The 24,320-nt window shown below is 43.5% G+C and overlaps 1 protein-coding gene across 1 annotated transcript; it reads right to left on the bottom strand.

Moving 5' to 3' along the window:
• Window positions 1–73: 73 nt before the first annotated feature.
• Window positions 74–24,026, bottom strand: LOC139567608 (keratin, type I cytoskeletal 18-A-like). Its single transcript, XM_071388979.1, has 9 exons — window positions 23,556–24,026; window positions 20,807–20,889; window positions 18,748–18,901; window positions 15,576–15,857; window positions 12,240–12,374; window positions 10,047–10,267; window positions 7,356–7,615; window positions 5,849–5,951; window positions 74–2,257 (listed from the first exon to the last, which is right to left on the bottom strand). The coding sequence occupies exons 1-9, from the start codon at window positions 23,751–23,753 to the stop codon at window positions 2,026–2,028; spliced, it is 1,668 nt and encodes a 555-aa protein (XP_071245080.1). The 5' UTR covers window positions 23,754–24,026; the 3' UTR covers window positions 74–2,025.
• Between the last annotated feature and the right edge of the window lie 294 nt (window positions 24,027–24,320).

Here is a 24,320-nt window from a genome sequence, read left to right on the forward strand (position 1 = left end):
TCGCAGCATTTGTACAAAACCCATGACTAGAGAAATATACTATTCTATATTGATAAAAAAAAACTACTAAAGACAGCGTTTTTGGTGTTTTATTTAAATGAATACATTGTTAGATAAAAGCATAATTCTTCATTCTAATGTTAAAGAGCCCCAAAAACGAAAAGAAGATTTAGTCCTAAGTACTCCACGAAGCAGAGCAAATCAAGCGCATGAAGAACTGCAAAGAAGATAATTGTTTTTAACATTTGTACACAGGAGGGACCCAACTGCAATGCACAATGGTATTATTTTCACATCATATATTTGGTGCCAACTCAAAAACATAGCAAAAAAATTAAATAAAGATATTGTCTTATAGAGTGTAATCAGTCATATAGATATTATGTATACGACACAACAACACCAAAATAAAGCATTCAGGATACTGTAAAGCAACTATTTACAAATACCGCCCCCTGCTGGCTAAATCAGGGTATATCTCTGCGATACAAGTGGCAGGGTTAGATTAGAACAGGGCTCTCCAATTTTTGGAGACCTACCGTCCTGTAGGTTTTCGCGCCTATCCTATTCTAGCGCACCTGATTCTAATAATTATCTGGTTGATAAACTGAATCAGGTTAGTTACAACTGGGGTTGACATGAAAACCTACAGGAGGGTTGCTCTCCAGGAAGAAGCATCACTGCAATTTCGGGTCACAGTGAGCAGTATGGGGGAAATAAATAGCTATTTTTTTTTACTGTACATGTCTATCTTCGTTGCTTTGTTTTGACTGTGGCCATATTGTCCATATATAGATAATATATAGACTACAGTTAATTTACATCATTATAAGGAAAAAGCAGGTTTCAGCCATAGGCAAACTCTCAGTGCTGGGTTGATCCATGACAGCATAGCAAAACCATTAGCATTTTACACACAGCGAATTGAGAAGAAAATAACCACCCTTAAATAGTCCACAGTAGAATGCCACATACAACTCTGATGGCTCAGCCTTTTTCCATGTTTATATTTTTCACCACCTGTATAAATTGTTAGTTGTTACTGAGGGATGGTTGGATTATACATTTGTTAAATGTGGTGACAACAGTGAGTATTATACACTGGTATGATGTATTATTGACCACAGGGGAAATCTCTTTAACATGGCATGTTGTCACATTTACCTTGATGGCAAAATCATAAGTAGGCAATATGACTTTCTACTTTTATACATGATTGAGAAATGCTGATATATCAAATTAATGGCATTCACTTTTCTGAATCACACATTAACCTCTCATGTATGTGGTTTTGTATGGATGTCACCAGGATGGTTTGGTCATGGGGGTTGCAAAATGGCTGCTGGTAATGCTGATGTCACAATGATGATTGTGGGTGATAGTGGAGTTGCAGGAGCTTTGATGACATGACAATACCACTCTGGTCAATGGCTAGGTTCAAAATATACAGGTTAATACAAGAGGACTCTAATTAAGCAATAAGGCCCGAGGAGATGTGGTGTATGGCCAATATACCGCAGCTGAGGGCTGTTCTTATGCGGAGTGACTGCACACAGCCCTTAGCCGTGGTATATTGGCCATATACCACAAATCCTGAGGTGCCTTATTGCTATTATAAACTGGTTGCCAACATAATTAGAGCAGTAAAAACAAATGTTTTGTCATAGCCGTGGTGTATGGTCTGATATACCCCAGCTGTCAGCCAATCAGCATTCAGGGCTCGAACCACCCAGTTTATAATATTTCATAACTCTTTGCAATTCATAACACCAGCATTGCTAGTTAGCAATGGCGCTAATAGTTATTAATGGAGCTGGTCGGTCCCATATTTTCGAAAGCTTCCGCATGGAATTACTTCATTGTCTTAACCTTCCCATCTTCAACCTAGGTCAATGGGAAGCAATGCTGATCTCATGGTGATATCACAGTCAAGGGTAGGGATGCTGTTGCCAGATCACAACATTTATGAGGGAGGCAATTCAATGATGATATCACCTATCAATGATAGGTGTACTGTTGCCTCGACTATACTGTTGCCTCGACATTTGCCGCGATGGTGGGGATACTGCGGGACCTCTTCATCACCAGGCGGACCTCCACGTCAGGCAGGCTGTCCTGCTTGGTCTGGGCGCAGCCCTCATCCGCCGCCGCCATGTGCAGGTCGAATCGTAGCGACACCGACTTCTTCCGCAGCTTGGGGTTCCCCTTGAAGAAGGAGCCCTCCCACTGCTTAATCACCTTGTCGATCCTGTCCGTCCTGGAGGGGGGGGGGGGGGGGGGGGTTGGGAAAACAATGGGTTCGGTTTTAAAATGCAATAGATGCTAGACTACAACTAGACATGTAGACTACATGTATATAAACAATCAAACAAACCATCCTTTACAAAGCTGGTGTTGTGAGTTGTACCCTGGCCACAGTAAACCTGGGGTAAATTGTAATACGGTATCTCTAACTGATGATTAGTCCTATATGATTGTATGGGTGGGACTTTTACAGGTATAGGTATAAGTCAGAGAACCCTTCCCAAACACACACAAGGATTGTACATGCCTCGTTAACAGTTAATTGTGATAATGATCTAATTCAGAGTCAAGGAAAGTTTACGAGATGACACGGTTAGTAAAACAACTGGGCGACGAAGACTCTGAAAGCAAAAATATGTATGCGGCCATCCCGGCCCATCCCGGTTGGTACGGTGTGTGGTTTTAACACCAGATGTGTGCACAAAGAATTTAGGAATGACAGACGCCGCTCCCTCTTGTCTCCACATCTAATGGAGCTCATTAAGGAATGTCTCTCAATGAAAAAGATTCCCAACAACCCCCAGACCGAGAGCTCATGACAAATTTATGCCACATTTCGCAACTGAATAAACTGCTGTTAATCACTCCTGGCTTAGGCATGCAGAGGTACTTCCCTGTGGTTGGGTGTGACTATTGGTGTCATCATTAGTCTAACAAAGACAATACACAGGGAAAGGTGGTTCATGTGAAAGATGTGTTCAGCTGCTACCTAAAGTGGTAACACTTTGTCCTGAATTATACTTAGAATACCTCATTTGACAGTTTGTAAACATATCCCATAATAGTCTCTTGAATAACGTCATAAGTAAAGCATCCCTGCTCCCTTCATTGTAGTTGACACTCTCTGACACTAAGGAACGATTACTTTTCACACTGACTGAAGCAGGCGGTGACATTGGGTCAAAGATCACGATTAATAGGTCTGATTAGGGATGTGGTGATGACGAAATTTTGTCAGCCGGTGATTGTCAACCAAATAACTGCCGGTCTCACGGTAATTGACCATTAATTAACATAAACACATTTAGCCTCTGCTGGCTTCCACACATAGCTTACAAGCCACTGATGCAGACCTTTGGAACATCTACATTTTAAAAAGTCTAATAAATCCATGTAATATAGCCTACACCTTAACAATAAATCCATTCTTTATTTTAGACAGGTATAAAGAAACATGATATGAAGATTTATTTTGTCTATTTCACAAGAACAGAATAGCAAACTCTGAGTTGACCTTATGTTAGACCCTGATCTGGCTATGCCATATAGCTATGGGCTACACTAGTTAATTTAGCAGACAAGACTTGCTTAGAATTCCATGGCATTATTTTATATTATTTTATAGTATGACGAATACAATGGAACAAAGCTGAATAAAATATAAATTATATTTTCTCCAAACGATTTGAGGGAGTGCGCACATGCAGCTATTCTGTGTTGAGCGGTTAACAAAGAAATAGGTACTCCTATATGCTTAATTTAGAGTTATTAATGTACATTTAGTTGTTCTACAAACGTTGGGCTATATGTTTTGATTTATAATACATTGTAAGGCTGCATGACGCCACTCTAATGATGATTTGAAAAAAGTTGCTTGAAAGGCATGAGCTCTGTTTTGTTTTTATGCACAGGCTGTACACACTTCATCAGTCTCTCATTCAATTTGAGGCACTTGATAATGCCTAACATTTCCCGGCGGAATCCCCTTTGTGTGACCGTAATGCACTCTTAAAAAATCCATGCTTTTTGTGGCCGTTGTGCCCTTGGGCTAAATACTGTATAATAATTATAATTCCCTTCTCCCTAAGTGCTGCATGCTCCGAAGCACTTCTCACTTACATGGCTCTCAATCACATGATCAGGTCTTTCTCACAGGCTGCAAGTGAAGACAGACACATCGGTGACGCAACTGCACACGTCCTTATCCTTGTCCACATTTACTTTTTGTCAGCCAACAAGATGACTAGGCCTAACGACAAGCAAAAGCACTAGCCTATGTGAATCTACTATCCCCCATTGTCCAAAAGTTGACATATTCTATTCTGTGCAAGAAATACATATTCCAAACATAGTCTGGGACAGTTGTGGGATGTGATAGATTCCAAAATAATGCAACCACTAGCATCAAAAATACTTTTTTACGCATTGAGGCTGACGCAACAGATCAGAACGTTTAGCTCAAAATGTTGATAATCTATTAGGCTGTTTCTTCACATTATAAGCACAGCAAACACCATTATCAAAAGTGACCGCAAATGCAATTATGCATGTAATGCTTTTATTATTAATGTGCATTTTTATGATGAAAAGGATCTTCCCCAAACTTGAAACACACTCGCTGCTTATGTATGCCAGTTAGGCTCTATACCCCTTGTAAAGTGGATTAATGTGCTTCATTTTAGGAAGTTATTTGGCCACTTTAGTTTTGATACAAATCGTATCAAAATATAGGCCTATGGGCAAGGCTACATGAGGTGTGTGACTATGGTTTGAAAAAGATGAAAAAAAGACATAGTTTCTTGCCATACGCTAGGCATCATTCACAAGTGATGATATATAATTCTGTGATAGGCTAATATTGTCACCCATCAGACTATTCTTGATTTAATCTTGTCTTTCCATATACTAAATAATATACACTACTGTTCAAAAGTTTGGGGTCACTTAGAAAAGTTCTTGTTTTTTAAAGAAAAACACTTTTTTGTTCATTAAAATAACATCAAATTGATCAGAAATACAGTATAGACATTGTTAATGTTGTAAATGACTATTGTACCTGGAAACGGCAGATTTTTTATGGAATATCTACATAGGCCATACAGAGGCCCATTATCAGCAACCATCACTCCTGTGTTCCAATGCCTCGTTGTGTTAGCTAATCCAAGTTTATATGTGCTTTTCTTTCAAAAACATGGACATTTCTAAGTGACCCCAAACTTTTGAATGTTAGTGTATGTGTGAAATTTGTTTTGATTCAGAATGGACTATTATTATGCACTTGTGTCAAAACAGAGGCAGGGGAAAAAATACATGTTATCTGTGCACTTATCTGTGCACATGTTATCTGTGCACGAATGGAGGACGCTTTTCCCGTGGTACATTTTTTTATGCCAGCCAGGTAGGCTATACTGTTGTGAAGAGAAGCAATGTGCTTAATATTAGGAAAGTTGAGAAATAAATATAGTAGGCCAGGCCTATAGAAAGCTGATGGGATCCTCTTTTTAATAGAGGCCATCACTCTGTTTTCTCACACAATTGCATAGCCTATAGAAATGTTGCGCAACATGAGCTCGTGGGCTCTCATGAAGTGTTTGATTACATTTATATTGATGTCGGAGTGATTAGAGGGACAATAGAGTGCGGAGTACCAGGCAGTTAGCAAGTTTGGTCGGCTACTAATGACCATCAGCAGCATCAGAGCTTAGAGAAGCCTAATTACCGTGACTAAACGGTCATGTGGAATTTGACTGCCCTCATGACTTGTGACCGCCAGTGTGGCGGTAATACGGTCACCGCGACAGCCCTAGGTCTGATAAATACTTACTCCACGGTACCAGTGCCCTCTGCACTCTCCCTCACCACGTTGCCTTGGAAGATCTCCTGGGTCTTCACTGTGGAAATCCTCAGATCATTGTCTCTCTCTGGCTCTGCACACAAAACACATACTCAAATTAAATCAAATTTGATTGGTCGCACACACATACACTACATGACCAAAAGTGCGTGGACACCTGCTCGTCGAACATCTCATTCCAAAATCATGGGCATTAATATGGAGTTGGTCCCCCCTTTGCTGCTATAACAGCCTACACACGTCTGGGAAAGCTTTCTATTAGATGTTGTAACATTGCTGCGGGGACTTGCTTCCATTCAGCCACAAGAGCATTAGTGAGGTCGGGCATGGATGTTGGGCGATTAGGCCTGGCTCACAGTCGGTGTTCCAATTCATCCCAAAGGTGTTCGATGGGGTTGAGGTCAGGGCTCTGTGCAGTCCAGTCAAGTTCTTCCACACCGATCTCGACAAACCATTTCTGTATGACCCTCGCTTTGTGCACGGGGGCTTTGTCATACTGGAACAGAAAAAGGCCTTCCCCAAACTGTTGCCCCAAAGTTGGAAGCACAGAATCGTCTAGAATGTCATTGAACAATGTAGCGTTAAGATTTCCCTTCACTGGACCTAAGGGTCCTAGCCCGGGCCATAAAAACAGCCCCAGACCATTATTCCTCCTCCACCAAACTTTACAGTTTGCACTACGCATTGGAGCTGGTAGCGTTCTCCTGGCATCCGCCAAACCCAGATTCGTCTGTAGGACTGCTAGATGGTGAAGTGGGATTCCTCACTCCAGAGAACGCATTTCCGCTGCTACAGAGTCCAATGGCGGCGAGCTTTACACCACTCTAGCCGACGCTTGGCATTGTGCATGGCGATCTTAGGCTTGTGTGCGGATGCTCGGCCATGGAAACCCTTTTCATTAAGCTCCCGACGAACAGTTATTGCGCTGACGTTGCATCCGGAGGCAATTTGGAACTTGGTAGTGAGTGTTGCAACCGAGGTCAGACGATTTTTATGCGCTATACGCTTTATATGCGCTATACGCTTTAGCACTCGGCGGTCCCGTTCTGTGAGCTTGTGTTGCCTACCACTTCGCGGGTGAGCCGTTGTTGCTCCTAGACGTTTCCACTTCACAATAACAGCACTTACAATTGACCGGGGCAGCCACAAGAGTCTCAGAAATTTGACGAACTGACTTGTTGGAAAGGTGGCATCCTATGACGGTGCCACTTTGAAAGTCACGAGCTCTTCAGTAAGGCCATTCTACTGCCAATGTTTGTCTATGGGGATTGCATGGCTGTGTGCTTGATTATATACACCTGTCAGCAATGGGTGTGGCTGAAATATCCAAATGTGTATATATAGTGTATTTAGCATACTGAATGTGTGTGTGTATGGTACTCCTGCCTGATTGTGTGTATACGAGTGTGTATATGACCATTAACACGAATATGTGTATACCATTCTGTTTGTGTATGTGTCTGACCATGTCCCCCACCTGTAAGGATGACCAGGCTCTGTTGCCTATGCAGAGTTAGTGCAGGGCTCTTCCTCAGGCCGTTCTCTGTCACAGACCACCGCTGAGGTCTCTCAGGCAGGGGCTTGGACAGTGGCTCCTCAGGGGTCACCGCGGGGTCACTGAGGCCGTTCTCCTCCACTCCATTCTCTTTGGGCTCCTCCCCTATGGGGCCTGGCTCTCTTTTGGGGCCCCTCCAGCGCCGCAGCCCCATGAACTGTCCGTTACGCCCACCTGGGTACCTGTGAATAGATGAGAAAACATGGTGAGTAGGACTCAATGGCATCTGTGTGGGGGGGACACTCCTTCGGCAGCTGTCTCAGATGCTGTCTACATATTTGATGGATAACTATAGCCATTTCTGTGCACTCAAAGAAATTGCGTGGCGGAAGGATATCTTATAGTGCGGTCAGCACATCCGAATCATGATATGACAGAGCAGATTGAATCAATACAGAGCCTGGCATCTTGAGTTGAGCAAGTGCATTGTGATCTTCTGAGAATATAGATATAAATCCAATAGACTGGGAGAAGATCGAGGAAGCATCATCGAGCGCCATCTTTCTCAACCTGGATGGTCATAAAACTAGATAATGCCGGGCACCTCCCAGATAAATAAAAGGTGGTAATGAAAACATAATTATGAGCCTGCTGGGGTGAGTGTGCTAAATTGAGGGACAGATCTGCAATGTACAAACATAATGGCCGTGAACTGTCTGTGCTTGAAAACATTCGTGTGACTAGCCTTTGAATGCCTCAGTGATGATAATTGAGTATTATCTTTAGGCTTGTAAATTGAATGGAATCTTCCCTAATAAATGTTAAGAGGAAACAACATTAAAGATCTGAGTGAATGAACGCCTTGAGGTGAATGTGGGGATGTCTGGTACAGAACAGCTGGCAGTTTAAAACTGTCTTATATCTGTACATACAAATCAGAGAAATGTGTCTGTCTGTCTGCCTGTATGTCTGTCTGCCTGCCTTTCTTCATGTCTGTCTTCCTGCCTGTCTGTCTGCCTGTCTTCCTGCATGTCTGTCTACCTGCCTGTCATCCTGCCTGTCTGCCTTCCTGCATGGCTGTCTGTCTGCCTGTACTGTATGTAGGTAAATACACTGAGTGTACAAAACATTAAGGGCACACCCTCACAGTTGTGTCAAGTTGGCTGGATGTCCTTTGGGTGGTGGACCATTCTTGATTCTTGAAACTGTTGAGCGTGAAAAACCCAGCAGCATTGCAGTTCTTGACACAAACCTGGCACCTACTACCATACCCCACTCAAGGTTTAAATATCCTTCTTTAACCGGTCTCCTCTCCTTCATCTACACTGATTGAAGTGGATTTAACACGTGACATCCAATAAGAGATCGTAGTTTTCACCTGGATTCACCTGGTCAGACTATGTCATGGAAAGAGCAGGTGTCCTTAATGTTTTCTACACTCAGTGTACATTAGCACAAGTCTGGGGAATTTCCAGTAACCAACAGTTTCGCTATTATATTGAGTCACCGCCAGAACATCTCTGTCTCAACCTGCAATTATTCTTGATTCTCTATGCAGATAAGGCTTTCTTAAGCTGCAACAGTAAAGAAAGTCATCTGTCACACTCCTCAACAAAAGAGAAAGACAACACATAAATGTAGCTGTTTTGACAGAGAAACAAAAGGGTTAAAATAAGAGGAATCCTTTTTTAAATGAACTTCATCCTTTAAGCTCCTTTTGGACGGTTTTGGATGTTTAATTTAATTGAAAATGTTTGAGAACAAGGTGGTGCTTTTTTGATGAGGTTCTGACTGTCTGAATGTGCATGGGAAACAAAAGATGGATCATTATAGGCGTGGGACGCTCATGGGAGAGTTTTTATAGCATGTTTTCATGTTCTGTTAAAAACAACTGGGGCATCTTCATTTCGTTTCATTTGCAAACTAAAGGAGAGAGTTCATGCAACTTAAAAGGGTCTCCACCCTTCCTCATGTCCTCACAGATCCTGAGATCATCTTTCTCCTACTGACTAATGATTCACAACCTTCACTTTCGATCCCTTTTCTTTAAAATGTATAGTGGCCTCAATAAGTTTCTCTAGCAAAATACCTTCAAGTTCCTTCACTGTCTCGTTAAAAAAACTTCACTGTGATACAATTTCTGTTTGGACATTTTAATGTTGTACGAAAGCTTATCCTGCCTGTTAATTTCAGCCATCTTCATTCTTAATGCAGAAGTTCATTCGGGTCATGCAATTTTATACCTCTCATCGCTTTATAGTTCTTATTTATAGTTCAGGTTTACGGTTTTGGACAAAGACCTGCCAGCTCATTGCTGTGAATATGCCCTGTAGCTTGAAACGGTTTAATATCACAATATAACGTAATACCTGTATATCAGCTACCTCACCCTTAGTAAGTGTGTATTCATCTGTGAGCATCTATGTCTGTGTAATTGACCAGAAATCGAATCTGACTCAGCTGCTCCATTCTAGAGTAAAGCCTTTTGCTCTGGGGGTTACAGTTACACATCTCAAATCTCAGGAAAGGTTACTCATCACCATGTAGTTCACCAAACCTCCTCTGCTACATCTGCCCAAGGATCTGTCCCAAATGGCATCCTATTTCATTTTTAGTGCAATATTTTTGTTGAGGGCCCATACAGCCCCTGTCTGTGACCGTTAGCCCCCTCACCTGCCCTCCTCGCGCTCCAGCAGGCGCCTGTAGGTGGCGATCTCTTTCTCCAGCCTCATCTTGGTATTGAGCAGCTGACCGTGGCGCTCTTGCTGTGTGGCCAGGCCGCCCCTCACCTGCTCCAGCTCGCTCTCCAGGCCTTGGATGACCTCTGACAGGCCCTGCAGCTGGCTGGAGTATTGACGCTTGGTGTGGTGGAGGGAACTCTCTAGACCTTTCTCCTGGGGAAGGGAAGGATGGGGGAGAGAGGGTGGACAGGAGAAAATCATGTGGGACAGAGAGAGGAGATAGGGAGCAGGTGAAAAGGGAGAGAAATGGCAGAGGAGATGGAGAAGAGAGGGGAGAGGAGGAGAGAGAGGGGAGAGGGGAGAGGAGATGGAGGAGAGAGGGGAGAGGAGATGGAGAAGAGAGGGCAGAGGAGATGGAGGGGAGAGGAGATAGAGGGGAGAGGAAATAGAGGGGAGAGGAGAGAGGGCAGAGGAGATGGAGGAGAGAGGGGAGAGCAGATGAAGGAGAGAGTGGAGAGGAGATGGAGGAGAGAGGGGAGAGGGGAGAGTAGATGGACGAGAAAGGGGAGAGGGGATGGAGGAGAGATTGGAGAGGAGATGGAGGAGAGAGAGGAAAGAAGAGCGGGGAGGGGAGATGGAGTAGAGAGGAGATGGAGGAGTGAGGGCAGAGGAGTTGGAGGAGAGAGTGGAGAGGAGGAGAGAGAGGGGAGAGGAGATGGAGGAGAGAGGGGAGAGGAGATGGAGAAGAGAGGGCAGAGGAGAGAGGAGAGAGGGGAGAGGAGATGGAGGGGAGAGGAGATAGAGGGGAGAGGAGAGAGGGCAGAGGAGATGGAGGAGAGAGGGGAGAGCAGATGAAGGAGAGAGGGGAGAAGGGATGGAGGAGACATTGGAGGAGAGAGGGGAGAGTAGATGGACGAGAGAGGGGAGAGGGGATGGAGGAGAGAGTGGAGAGGAGATGGAGGAGAGAGGGGAAAGAAGAGAGGGGAGAGGAGTAGAGAGGAGATGGAGGAGAGAGGGGAGAGCAGATGGAGAGAGTGGAGAGGAGATGGAGGAGAGAGGGGAGAGGGGAGAGTAGATGGACGAGAGAGGGGAGAGGGGATGGAGGAGACATTGGACAGGAGATGGAGGAGAGAGGGGAAAGAAGAGAGGGGAGAGGAGTAGAGAGGAGATGGAGGAGAGAGGGCAGAGGAGTTGGAGGAGAGAGTGGAGAGGGGAGAGGAGATGGAGGAAAGAGGGGAGAGGAGATGGACGGGAGAGGAGAGAGGAGAGAGGGGAGATGAGAGAGGAGATGGAGGAGAGAGGGGAGAGGAGATGGAGGGGAGAGGAGATAGAGGGGAGAGGAGATGGAGGAGAGAAGGGAGAGGAGATGGAGGAGAGGAGAGAGGGGAAAGAAGATGGAGGGGGGGGGGAGGAGATGGAGGAGAGAAGGGAGAGGAGATGGAGGAGAGGGGAGAGGAGAGAGGGGAGAGGAGATGGAGGAGAGAAGGGAGAGGAGAGGGGAGAGGTGGAGAGAGGGGAGAGGGGAGAGGAGATGGAGGAGAGAAGGGAGAGGAGAGGGGAGAGGTGGAGAGAGGGGAGAGAGGAGAGGAGATGGAGGAGAGAAGGGAGAGGAGAGGGGAGAGGTGGAGAGAGGGGAGAGGAGAGAAGGGAGAGGAGATGGAGGAGAGGAGAGAGGGGAAAGGAGAGAGGGGAAAGAAGATAGGAGAGGAGATGGAGGAGAGGAGAGAGGGGAAAGGAGAGAGGGGAAAGAAGATAGGAGAGGAGATGGAGGAGAGAGGGAAATAGCAGGATCAGAGGGATTAAATCATTGTAAAAATGGAGAGGGGAAGAGAGAGCAGAGAGTGGATGAAGAAGGTGGAGCACAGCGATGGAGAGGGAGGACAGCATAGAGGGGAAAGAGGGAATATGATAGAGGAGAGGGTGGATAGGAACAAAAGGTGATGAGAGGATGACACAGAATGTGGAACAGAAGAGAGAGTGAGAGGGGATGGGGTAGAGGGGGAAGAGGCAAGAGAACAAGTGTGAGAGAATCACCAATAGTGTTTCAGAATCAATAAAGATGAATGTTCTCCAAACTCTACTGATCCATTATGGGTGTGTGGCAGAGACAGAAAAGTACTGTATGTGTCTGCCGCAATGCTGAGGCTACAGTGGTGTGTCTGTGCATGTGTGTGTGTGTGCTCACCAGAGCATGTAGGGACTCGATCTCCACCTGCAGGCAGTGCCACTGTTTCCTGGCCTCGGCTAGCTCTGCCCGCGCCTCCCTCAGGGCAGTCCCTCCGAGGTTCACCTGGGTCCATGCTGCCTCTTCTGCATTGAGCTGGGGGAGAGAGAAGGAGGTCATATAACACACACACACACACACCTACACGTGCGCACGCAAGTACGCATGCACGCACCTGCACACACACATCATTCACATGGAAGAACACAAAAATAAAGTTCTGATGGAGATAGATGCTGACACACACACAAACAGGAACAGTTCACATGGAACTCAGGGACACACACACACACACTCATAAAAACTGGTACCCACACACATTGGCACAGAGCCAGAGGACTCTGGGCACATGTGGGACAGGTCGATGAGGGTAATCTGACACCCTAGGCGTTGACACGAACTGATGAACTATCAGGCACACAAAGTAAAACAACTCTAAACCAAGACTTAAACTTGATGAAACATTGTAAATAGGCTTCACACCTTTATACATCTACCTGTAATCATTTCCCCCACAGATTCCCACAGGGCACAAACACGTTGAATCAAGTTGGTTAGTTAAACATTAAACTGACGATTGTGCTCAGTGGATTCCTCGAACCTGTGGACATCATAATATTAGTCTGTAATTACCGTGTAAACAAGAACGTATTAGGGGCAATTATTGTAAGTGTTAACCTTAACCAGTCATTTTACAGTAAGAAGGATAACATAATAGCTAGTTCATTTGTCCCATACAGTATGTACAGAGCATTCGGAAAGTATTCAGACCCCCACTCAGGCCCTATTCTAAAATGGATTAAAGAAAATGTCCTCATCAATCTACACACAATAATGACAAAGCAAAAACTGTTATTTAGATTTTAGATTTTGAAACTGAAATATGACATTTACCTATGTATTCAGACATTTACTCTGTACTTTGTTGATGCACCTTCGGTTACTGCCTTGAGCTTTCTTGGGTATTGGCACACCTGTATTTGGGGAGTTTCTCCCATTCTTCTCGACAGATCCTCTCAAGCTCTGTCAGGTTGGATGGGGAGCGTCACTGCACAGCTATTTTCAGGTCTCTCCAGAAATGTTCAATCGGGTTCAAGTTTGGGCTCTGGCTGGGCCACTCAAGGACATTCAGAGACTTGTCCCGAAGCCACTCCTGCGTTGTCTTGGCGGTGTGCTTAGGGTCGTTGTCCTGTTGGAAGGTGAACCTTCGCCCCACTCTGAGGTCCTGAGCACTCTGGAGCAGGTTTTCATCAAGGATATCTCTGTAATTTGCTCCGTTCATCTTTCCCTCGGTCCTGACTAGTCTCCCAGTCCCTGCCTCTGAAAAACATCCCCACAGCAGGATGCTGCCACCACCATGTTTCACTGTATGTTTGGTGCCAGGTTTCCTCCAGACGTGACGCTTGGCATTCAGGTCAAAGAGTTCAATCTTGGTTTCATCAGACCAGATACTCTTGTTTTTCATGGTCTGAGAGTCCTTTAGGTGCCTTTTGGAAAACTCCAAGCGGGCTTTCATGTGCCTTTTACTGAGGAGTGTCTTCCCCAGATCTGTGCCTCGACACAATCCTGTCTCGGAGCTCTATGGACAATTCTTTTGACCTCATGGCTTGGTTTTTGCTTTGACATGCACTGTCAACTGTGGGACCTTATATAGACAGATATGTGCCTTTCCAAATCATGTCCAATCAATTGAATATACCACAGTTGGACTCCAATCAAGTTGTAGAAACATCTCAAGGATGATCAATTGAAACAAAATGCACCTGAGCTCAATTTCAAGTCTCATAGCAAAGGGTCTGAATACTTATTTAAAAAAGGTATTTCTGTTTTTATTTTTAATACATTTCTAACATTTTCTAAAAACCTGTTTTTGCTTTGTCATTATGGGGTATTGTGTGTAGATTGATGAGGATTTATAAAAAAAAAATATATAATTTAGAATAAGGCTGTAACGTAACAAAATGTGGAAAAAGTCAAGGGGTTTGAATACTTTCCGAATGCATTGTATGTGCTTTATCCAACTCTGCTTCCCCGACAGATCTGGAACCAGGCTGTAACAGGGCTGTATTCCACTCCAGACTCCAGTCCACTCTGACATAAAGGGCCTCTAACTAGGAGTGCAACAAACAAAGTCATTCTGTAGAGCAGACGCTGGTTAAGTACCAGTCGCTGCCTGCCTGGAGCCATGGGCCAAGATGCTTAATCACGCCTGTCACATCAAAGTCACTGGCTGCATCCCAAATGGAACCCTATTCCCTAAAAATTGCACTACTTTAGACCAGAGCCCTATAGGAGCCCTATGGGCTCTGGTCGAAAGTAGTGCACTAACTAAGGAATAAGGTGCCAATTTGGATGCAGCCAGTGTGCCACAGACGGTAAAACTGACCAGACGGAAACAACACAGCCATGATGAGTGACTCATTCTATTCCCCCTATTCCACTGAAACCGAAATGCTCCTATTTCAAAACCTGAAACATGAGCGGAAATATAATCTCATGGGTAATAAGCGAAACTGACTAGACGGGCTGCATTATTGTGGAAGACAACATAGCTATGAGAGAAAGCTATAGGTCATTTGCTAAATATATCATATTCCCTGAAATCAAAATGCTACTGTTTCAAAGCCTGAAATACTGTCCCCATCCGATGTGATGTTGTCGAAACCAACAGCTATGGAAGGTGGCTATATGCTACCGGCCAATTGCAAGTTATCCTTTCCAACTGAAATCCAAATGCTCCTATTTCAAAGACTGAAAAGAATACTGTCCTAAGCTGATGCCTTATAAGGACTTAGCAGAAAGCAGATCAGAGAGGCCCGTTACAAGTGATGTATGACAATGCTGCGGGTTGTGGTTGACGACGTATCAATATCTAAAGCAGCGTTTCAAAATCGTAGTAAAAGTTGATCTCTTCTTTGGAGGTAATGGATTGTCTATGGGGCACCTTTCTGTGTGGGTAGGGGTGTGATGAGGATAAAGAGGGACGGAGGGAGAAAGAGAAGGAGAGAGAGAAAGAGAAAGAGGGAGAGAGGTAAACAACCCATCTCAGACCTCAGACCACCTCAGAGCTCCGACACTAATTCAGTACAACATATCAAAACAAACCAACTCTTCTTATCTCACCACATATCACTGCGTTGCCTGGAAACAGCAGAGATAGAGCTATGATCAGGGTGTGACTAGGTGGCAGGAAGCCAAGGGAGGATGAAAGGAAAGACAGAGAGAGGGATGGATGGATGGATGGAAGGAAGGAAATAAAAACTGGGGGAGGGACAAAGGCAGTGGGACACTGCGTACCTGTGGGAGAGATCCTCCATGGGCTCGGGGTCTGAGTGTGGCTCCGAAACGGCTCGGCCCGGCAGCGGAGCATGGAGTTTGATTTGGGCCGGCGGACAGGCCGGGGTGTCGGTCATCTGGGACTTGATTTAGGCCGGTGAGGCTGAGGCGGTCGCACTGCGTCCTGATTCGGTCGAGGAGCTGGGAGAGCTCCATCCCTGTGCCATCCTCCTCCCACGCTGTGGCCGTCACTAGTAGCGCATCACAGGAGTCGGCCTGCTGCTGCTGCAGAGCACGGGCTGCCTGCACAATGAGCCAACCAGAGAGAGGGAGAGAGAAGAGGGAGAGAGAGACAGGGAGATATATGAATATAAGAGAGTATGCAAGAGTGTGTGTGTGACAGCGAGAGGTGATGGATCTGAGAGAGAAGGAGAAAAGGGAACAGAGAGAGAACGAGGGCAGAGGAAGAGAGCGAGAGAGAGAGAACAGTGTGAGAGCAGACACACGCAATGCAGGGGAGGGGTAGAGTCTGTTATTGAGCCTGAGCCTGTGAGTCTGGGACAGTGTGTGTGTGTGTGTGCGTGCGTGCGTGCACGTGTGTGTGTGCGTGCGTGTGTGTGTGGGAGAGAGAACCTGGATCACGTAAAGATCTGAGTGGAGGAAGGGAAGGCGGAATATTAGTCAGCAGGAATAAAAAGGGGTTAGGAGAAGAGAGAGAGAGAGTGAGAAGGGCGGGAGGATGACAGGAAAGCATTGAGAGGGAAAGGATGGTGTGAAACCTAACACGCCTTTCCACTGAGATCAATAGGGGAGGTGTGAGAAAACAGGGGTAGGCATTCTTCTGGTTAATGGGCTAATAAGGAGAAGGTGTTCTGAGACGTTGTTCTTTCTTTACAGTAGCTGTCTCGTGTCTTTCTCTCTCTCTTTCTCTCTTGTGTCACCTTTCTTCTGTCTCTTGCGTTCTCTCTCTCTTCTCTCACCTCTCTAATGTGTCTCTCTCTTCCTTCTCTCTTTCTCTCTCCTCTCTTTTTCTCTCTTTTTTGTCACACCTTTCTCTCAACCTCCGCACATAAACATAAAAAAAAGAACGAGACAATGGGAATTATCAAAGGTGGAATATACTGTGCAAACACACTGGATGCTGATCAGTAAAAAGTTAACGAATTTCCTCCTAATTGGAACAAGACAGAGTTGGATAACCCCTGCCAGAGTCACTTCCCACTGGGCACAAACTGGTGCAATGTCATTTTTCAACATGTTGTGATGTGGAATCTACGTGGGAAATACATTGGATTTGAAAAAAGAAATCAACGTAATATGTTGTTTTGAGGGTGAAACATCAACCACAGGATTATGTAACCATGGTAACCAAATTTCAACGTAGACAAACCTTGTATAAAATATGTTGAATTTGTAACTTTAAAACAATGTCAGATCTTCAACATTATATCCAGTATCAGAAAAAAATACTATAGGCTGGGCAGCACCTCCTACTGGAGAATGTATATATCTACAGCTACCGTTTGGTCTCCCAAGCCCAGCCCTGCATAGCTACGATATTCATCAATAGTTATTGTTTCAATTCAACCCAGAACTAAAAATAGACAATAAAATAGGCCAATGGCTTCAAGCTCTGGTTGAATTCAAATGTAATGATATTTAGTGATATTGGAATGTTTTTGGTTGTCAACACAACCAAATATCAACATTTAAAGGAGATGTATCTTCTGCTTGGATAGTTCCATCTGTGCCCATGACTTAGTTAGTCTTTTATTCCATGTTGTCTACAAATGAATCATTGATAAGTTGGATTCACATCTGCATCTCAACCAAAAATCAAAGTTAAAGAAAAGGACTGAATCAAAACAAACCAACATTTAAATGCCCATTAATCAAAGTTTGTTTTGATTCAGTCCTATTTTCTAACTTAGATTTTTGGTTGAGATGCAGACATCCAACATATCAATTATTCATTTGGAGACAAACTGGAATTAAAGCCAGACTAAGTCATTGACACAGATGGAACTATCCAAGCAGTAGATGTATCTCCTTTAAATGTTGATATTTTGTTGCATTGTCAACCAAACACAATTCAATATTACTTTTACAGTAAATAGCCTAAAGTTAAGGCTATCTTACAAACTAATGTAACGTTCAACCTTAAAATGAGTAACACATCCATGGCCACATTTTGAGGTTACTGCAACTATACTGCAACTTCTTATGTAATTATATAAAGTGTACATTGTAACTTTGATGTAACCTCAAAGGGTTGCAAGTGCAGTGCTAGATATTTGGTGACAACTAATCCAAAAAAACGATATGTTTTTTTTCATTGGAATTTGGTTGTGCTTTTATATGGTTGAAAGCATAATGATAACACATTGGAAATTCAACTAACTTTTGTCTGTCTTTTTGAGTGGGTGAGTATAGGTTGTAATCTCACTGATCAACGTCTCAACCAAATATTACCCAATTATCCATGTTGAAATGACCTGGTGTGCCCAGTGGGCAGTGGCTCAGATGAAACTATCCAAGCATTAGATACATCTCATTTAAATGTTGGTATTTGGTTGTGTTGTCAACCAAACACAATTCAATATTACTTTTGTAATACCGTAATTAGCCAAAAGTCAAGGCTGTCTTACAAACTAATGTAACAGTATATATTCAACCTTTTAACGGATGTCTTTACTGAACGAATGCAGGTGTACGGAACTGTACCGACCCTTGCAACATGCACACTGACACTCGCACAAGACCGTACCACATAGTCCTGGTGCATGTCCTGCGTTAACAGCCAGACACAATTCAATATTACTTTTGAAATACAATAAATAGCCTATAAACTTGTCGACATGTTAACAAATTATGTGTTGGATTCATGTTTCCAACTCAACCAAAAATACAAGTTGAAGAATGGGATTAAACCAGTGGCTCAGATTGAACTATCCAAGCAGTAGATACATCTCCTTTAAATGTTGATATTTTGTTGCATTGTCAACCAAGCACAATTCAATATTACTTTTACAGTAAATAGCCTAATGTTAAGGCTATCTTACAAACTAATGTAACGTTCAACCTTAAAATGAGTAACACATCCATGGCCACATTTATTCAACCTTTTTACGGATGTCTTTACTGAACGAATGCGGGTGTACGGAACCGCATGGACACTGGCACAAGACCGTACCACATAGTCCTGGTGCATGTCCTGCAGCTCTGCCATGGAGTTGTGTAGTTCCACCTCCACCTGCACATTGGTATGCTCCACCCTCGTCTTGTTCTCCCTCAGCAGAGCCACCTGTTGCTCCAGACACTTGGTCAGCCTCTCCTCCAACTCACATCTATGACAGGACACAGAACACATCTCATCCTATTAACTGGGTCGTGTTCATTAGAGCACTCAATAGAAAACTTTTTGAAATGGGAAAACTGAAAAAAAGAATTGTGTTTCTTACTGGACAGGTAGTTCCTGTTACCATGTTTCAGTCGGCGATATTGACTAGTAATTAGCCTTGACCACAGTGGTCTATACAAAGCAGCTATAGGCCTAGACTTTACCAAGAGGTGGTGATGGTCACATAGGGAAGTGTTTTTCAATGTAAGGCTACTGAATGTCCCCGACTCTGGGTCAACTAGTCAGGGTACTTTACATGGGTGGTGAAAGAGCTACACATACTGTGCATGTACTGTAGGTAAACACTGTGACACAGTATATGGACATGTTACAGCGGCACATCCATTGTATCTAAGCAGGTCTAGGCCTTTCCTTCAGTCACTGACTTAAAGCACCCTCTTTGGTCTCACGGCTGAAATGTTATTCCTATTTTTCAAAATGTCTTAATTAATCAAGTATTTTCTTTTTTTTACTGACGAAAATCCAGTGTTTCTACAGTATGTCAGACGGTTTTGTTATATTTCAGTCTTCTGTGATGCATATAATATTGTAATATTGGGATGCAAACTCAAAATTGAATACATTTCATATATCTGACATGGTATAGGTGTTTTCTTTTTTCTTAAGCCTATATCCATGTGTGTGAGGTGTATACTTTTGTTTCAAAGTAGATTTGTTTAAGACTACCAGGAATCACTCTGTGTGACCCTGATTTAGCCCACTTTAGTAAAAGGTTTTAAGATATACAAGTGTTTTCAGGTCAAGGTAAATAGACTGCACACTGCAATGTATGCTCCCATGTGTTTTAGTGACCCTTCATCAGATCTGACCTAATCCTGTAAAATACCTTATCATACAGTGGGAAAAATATCGTGCAACAGTCATTCAGTAGTTGCAATAGTCCTCACTTCCCAACAGATGCTAAAGTCACAGTCACAGACATCAAATCAAAGTTTACTGGTTGCGTACACAGTTTAGCAGATGTTTTAGCGGGGGCAGCAAAATGCTTATGTTACTAGCTCCTAACAATGCAGTAAAATGTAAAAAAGTACACAAAGAATGTATCTAAATATTTTAAAAATACAATATAAAATACAATATACAAGCTCAGACAACATTGTGACAGTGACCCAAGTAAGGCCAGTAGGACACAGTATATAAATAGAGGAGGTGTATATTCATAGCTCATAGCTGCCTGCATGTTGTTGCCCTCCCTTGCCCTGCAGGGGTTAATGGATCTCCAGCTGCATCCCAAATGGGATCCTATTCCCTATTTAGTGCACTAATTTTGACCACACACTATGGGTACCCTGATGGCCCCTGGTCAAAAGTAGTGCTCTAAATAAGAATTAGGGTGCCATTTGGGACGCAGATCTCTGGCAGTAGCAGAGGGGCTGGTGTGTCACTCTGCATCAATACAGATGGGAAAGTGCCGACCAGGCACAACACAGCCAGGCTGCGATTTGTATGCAGGTTGTTGAACAGGAGTGGGAACTAGCCGAGTTATAACAAAGTGCGGACTGTACTGCTGCTACAGTAGAGAAGAGATCAAGTATCGCTGCAGGGGAAAATAAAATATCTGATTGTTATTCAAGAGGTGCATTTAAAGTGTTATAGACTGAAATTGGTTGTTAGTATTATCCTACACCTACTGTTAGTATTATACTAACAGTAGGTGTAGGATTTCATGGATTTTTGCTCTTAAAAGAGATGTTTCCAGAAGGCATTCACAACTGCTATGGTATATCTGTGTTTTCTTTAATTATGATGAAAAGAAATACTATGAGGGTATGTGTTACTGTATTAGTATAGTATTCTAGGCCTCACCTATAATGTCCCAAACACGACTGACCTGGCCTGGATGGTAGAAGCCCTGGACATCATGTGGTCAGACTGCAGCACCAGCTCTGCGTTCTCCATCAGCAGTTTACCAACCTACAGAACCAAAACACAGTCAACACACACAAGACAAAATAACAAGGATTTAAAAATGAGTTCAATCTTGTTGATCCATCTAATGTCATTGGCCCAATAGGTAGAAAAAACCCACATTGAAACATGAAATCACATACGAATACACCTCAGTACATTGGAAGTTCACATTACCAGGTGCTGCATCAGAGTCTTTCTCAAAATGTGAAAACATGTGGGTGAGGCTTATCACAATAGAACAACTGTAATAAAGGTTTTGCTTCCTTGAATTACACTAACCTTGTCTCATACTGTGTGGCATGACATTGACCAATGGAAGAGTTGGCTATAGCACATAGAGTATGGTACAAGGCTAATACACTAGCACAAGCATGAAGATAGAAGCCTTTGAAATATCATCAAAGAAAGGAATTTGGAACAGAGATAAGGTAGAATAAGATAAAGGAATACTTCGGGATTTTGGGCAATGAGGCCCTTTATCTACTTCCCCAGAGTCAGATGAAATCGTGGATACCATTGTTATGTCTCTGTGTCTAGTATGAAGGAAGTTAGAGGTAGTTTTGCGAGCCAACGCTAACTAGCGTTAGAGCAATGACTGGAAGTCTATGGGTATTTACCAGCATCCCATAGATCCACTTCACATTAATTTAAAAGACTGCATTATTATATTCTGCCTGTTCATGCTTGTCAGATTGCCACCAGCTCAGTGAGTCAGTTTTATTACATCATGACGTCCCACGATTTGGGTTCATTAAGACAAGGCCTGAAGCATCTGTGGCACAGATATTAAAGCCAAAGAGCCTCTCACAGTAATTCTAGTACTTGACGTCGAAAACCCCAAATGTTTGGCGTTAACTGCAATGTAAGTACATGAAACCTAAACAAATGTTATCCAAAATCCCTTGCATCTTTGATATGGAAATGTTTACTGTATAACCTAGGGCCATTTTTGAGTGTCAATGCTGACTCTTCCTTTGCCAATCACAATATCACAATGCTTACTCAAGACAAACGCACCCATTTTGAAGGAGGAAAACCTGGAATAACTTGGACAATATTGTGTTTTTTCTCACAGAAGTGCCTCAACGATTATAATCATATTTTCATTGTAAGTACCCGTTCCATTATCTTAGCTCTGCCAGTTATTCATGTCTGACCCTGTTGATTCCTAGCCATGAGAGAGTACAAACCAGATATCAGCACGTTTTCTTCCAACAGGGCACTTCTCCAACTGAACATTAACTGATTGATTTAAAATTAAATCACATCAATTTTTTTGTAAATAACAGGTGTACACTAACAGTGAAATATTTACTTACAGGCCCTTCCCAATAATGAACAGATATAAAAAAAATAATAACACAGGGAATAGATACACAACGAGTAATGATAACTTGGCTATATACACGGGTACCAGTACTCCTTATTATGGCTTGTTATTCAATGCTTCTAAATAGAATGAGGGTGGCGCCAGGTCTTAAAACCTAAACCCACAACAATAACAGCAGTCTAGGACTGAAACCGGACTTGAGGAAGATGCACATAACAAAGACAAGTGTTACTATCAATCACGAATTCATGTCAAAGGAAGATTTGAAGAACGTTATCAGTTATGCGTATGTCAAGGCACACATTATTTCATTTGATTTGATTTATTTAGCCAGGATAGTCCACTCAGTAACAATTGCCACTGTTTTCCAGGGAGTCCTGGGTTCCATAGAAGTCAACATTCCAGGTATTAGTTCAGGCGAAAATGTGAGGAAATGTCCTACATATGTACATTTGTACATGCCATGTTCTCACATGGTAAAGTCTGCAGGTATCGTATCAGTGCTGCTATGCATGATGGATCTTTATATTGATCAATGGATTGGCAATCGCTCATATTTTACGCAACACTCTCACTGAAAGTGAAATTGGGCATAAATGTCAACCCTCCCGTTGGCTTCAATACTCATAGGTCAGATCTTGATGCTTTCTTTGCCTTTGTCTCCATTCACATTCAGAGACCATAAATCAAGGAGCGGTTGCAAAACCTCCAATCAGCTCATGCGAGCGAGCTGACAATTACAGCAGCCCGTGTTAATGGTCTACTAGGGCAACGGCCTTTAAAGCAATAAAAGGATCCACATTCTTGAGTGTGACAATGGAGTGATGGCTTGTTTCCAAATGTCCTGACATACAGTATGACACTATTTCTCACCCTCTGGAAGAGTTGACATTATCTTGATAGGAACTACTTGTCAAATGTCTGTTTTAATTCGACTGCTATTAAGTGTAATCATCGCTAGGACTGAAAATCGTTAATAACTGGTTTGCTCAGTCAGTGCTGTATCTGTCTCAAAGCCAAAACTCTGCACGCAAGAAAACACCTTTGAAGTAAAGATGCTTTGCCAGCTATTTCAGAGACATATCGTCTGCTTTGCTCTACTCTGGTAAAAAATTATACGGATAATATTCAATACAAGTTAGTCCAAGTCAGTCCTACTAGCTACTGTATGGCCAGAACACAGCAGCTCAAACAAATCTAGGCATTACAGTACCTCAGCATAATCACTGGCAAACAAAGGTACTGTCGGTGGACATAAGAAAAACACTGTTTAATGAGTTGGGGTCCCTCAGGGCTCATTGTTTGGACCAATTAAAAAGGTAATAGATGCCAGTCTCACCTGGGCACGGAGATCATCCACAGTCCTTTCCTGCTGGGTCCATTCCTGGGGGTGCGGGGCGTTCTTTAGGCCCCAGTATGCAATCTGGCCCTCCAGATGCCAGTTTGCCTCTTGCAGCTTGTTTACCTGCTCCAGGAAGCCCTTCAGACGGCTGTTGAGGCCCTGCATTGTCCACCGAGAGTCCTGCAGCAAATCCATGGTGCTCCTATGCAGTGTACACCCCAAAAAACACACACAGAATCCTCTCAGGGGTGCTATCAAACACTTACAGGCTCGCCAACTCAGGAGAGTGTCTGATACAAAGTGTCAACCCAAACGTACGGTAACTACTTATGCTATCCAAAAACTCTTTCACTACTATTGCAGCATACGTCCACACCACAATCACTTCAACCCCAGGCGGTACCCTGTCTGCCACCGATACTGGTGAGATTACGGACCCATGAGGTGGTTACTGGGTAAATATTTACCCAGCAATACTCACCCGTGAGGCAATGTGGTCTCTCTTTCTCTCTCTCTCTCTCTCTCTCTCTCTCTCTCTCTCTCTCTCTCTCTCTCTCTCTCTCTCTCTCTAGGCTAGGCTAGGCAGCACCGTGTGTTGGCAGTTGTAAGAGAAGCACCAGTCTCAGTAGCCCCTGGTCACTGCAGCAAGCTGCTCCTGATCCTCCCCTCCCAGACGGAGCTGGACCACATTCTTCTCCACTGCTTCAACAACTTTCACTTTCCCACTGGGTCCCAGGTCAGAGACGGTCCCCTGTCTGTGAC

Source organism: Salvelinus alpinus, chromosome 2 (genome assembly GCF_045679555.1).
Source record: "Salvelinus alpinus chromosome 2, SLU_Salpinus.1, whole genome shotgun sequence".
NCBI classification, from domain to species: Eukaryota; Metazoa; Chordata; class Actinopteri; order Salmoniformes; family Salmonidae; genus Salvelinus; species Salvelinus alpinus.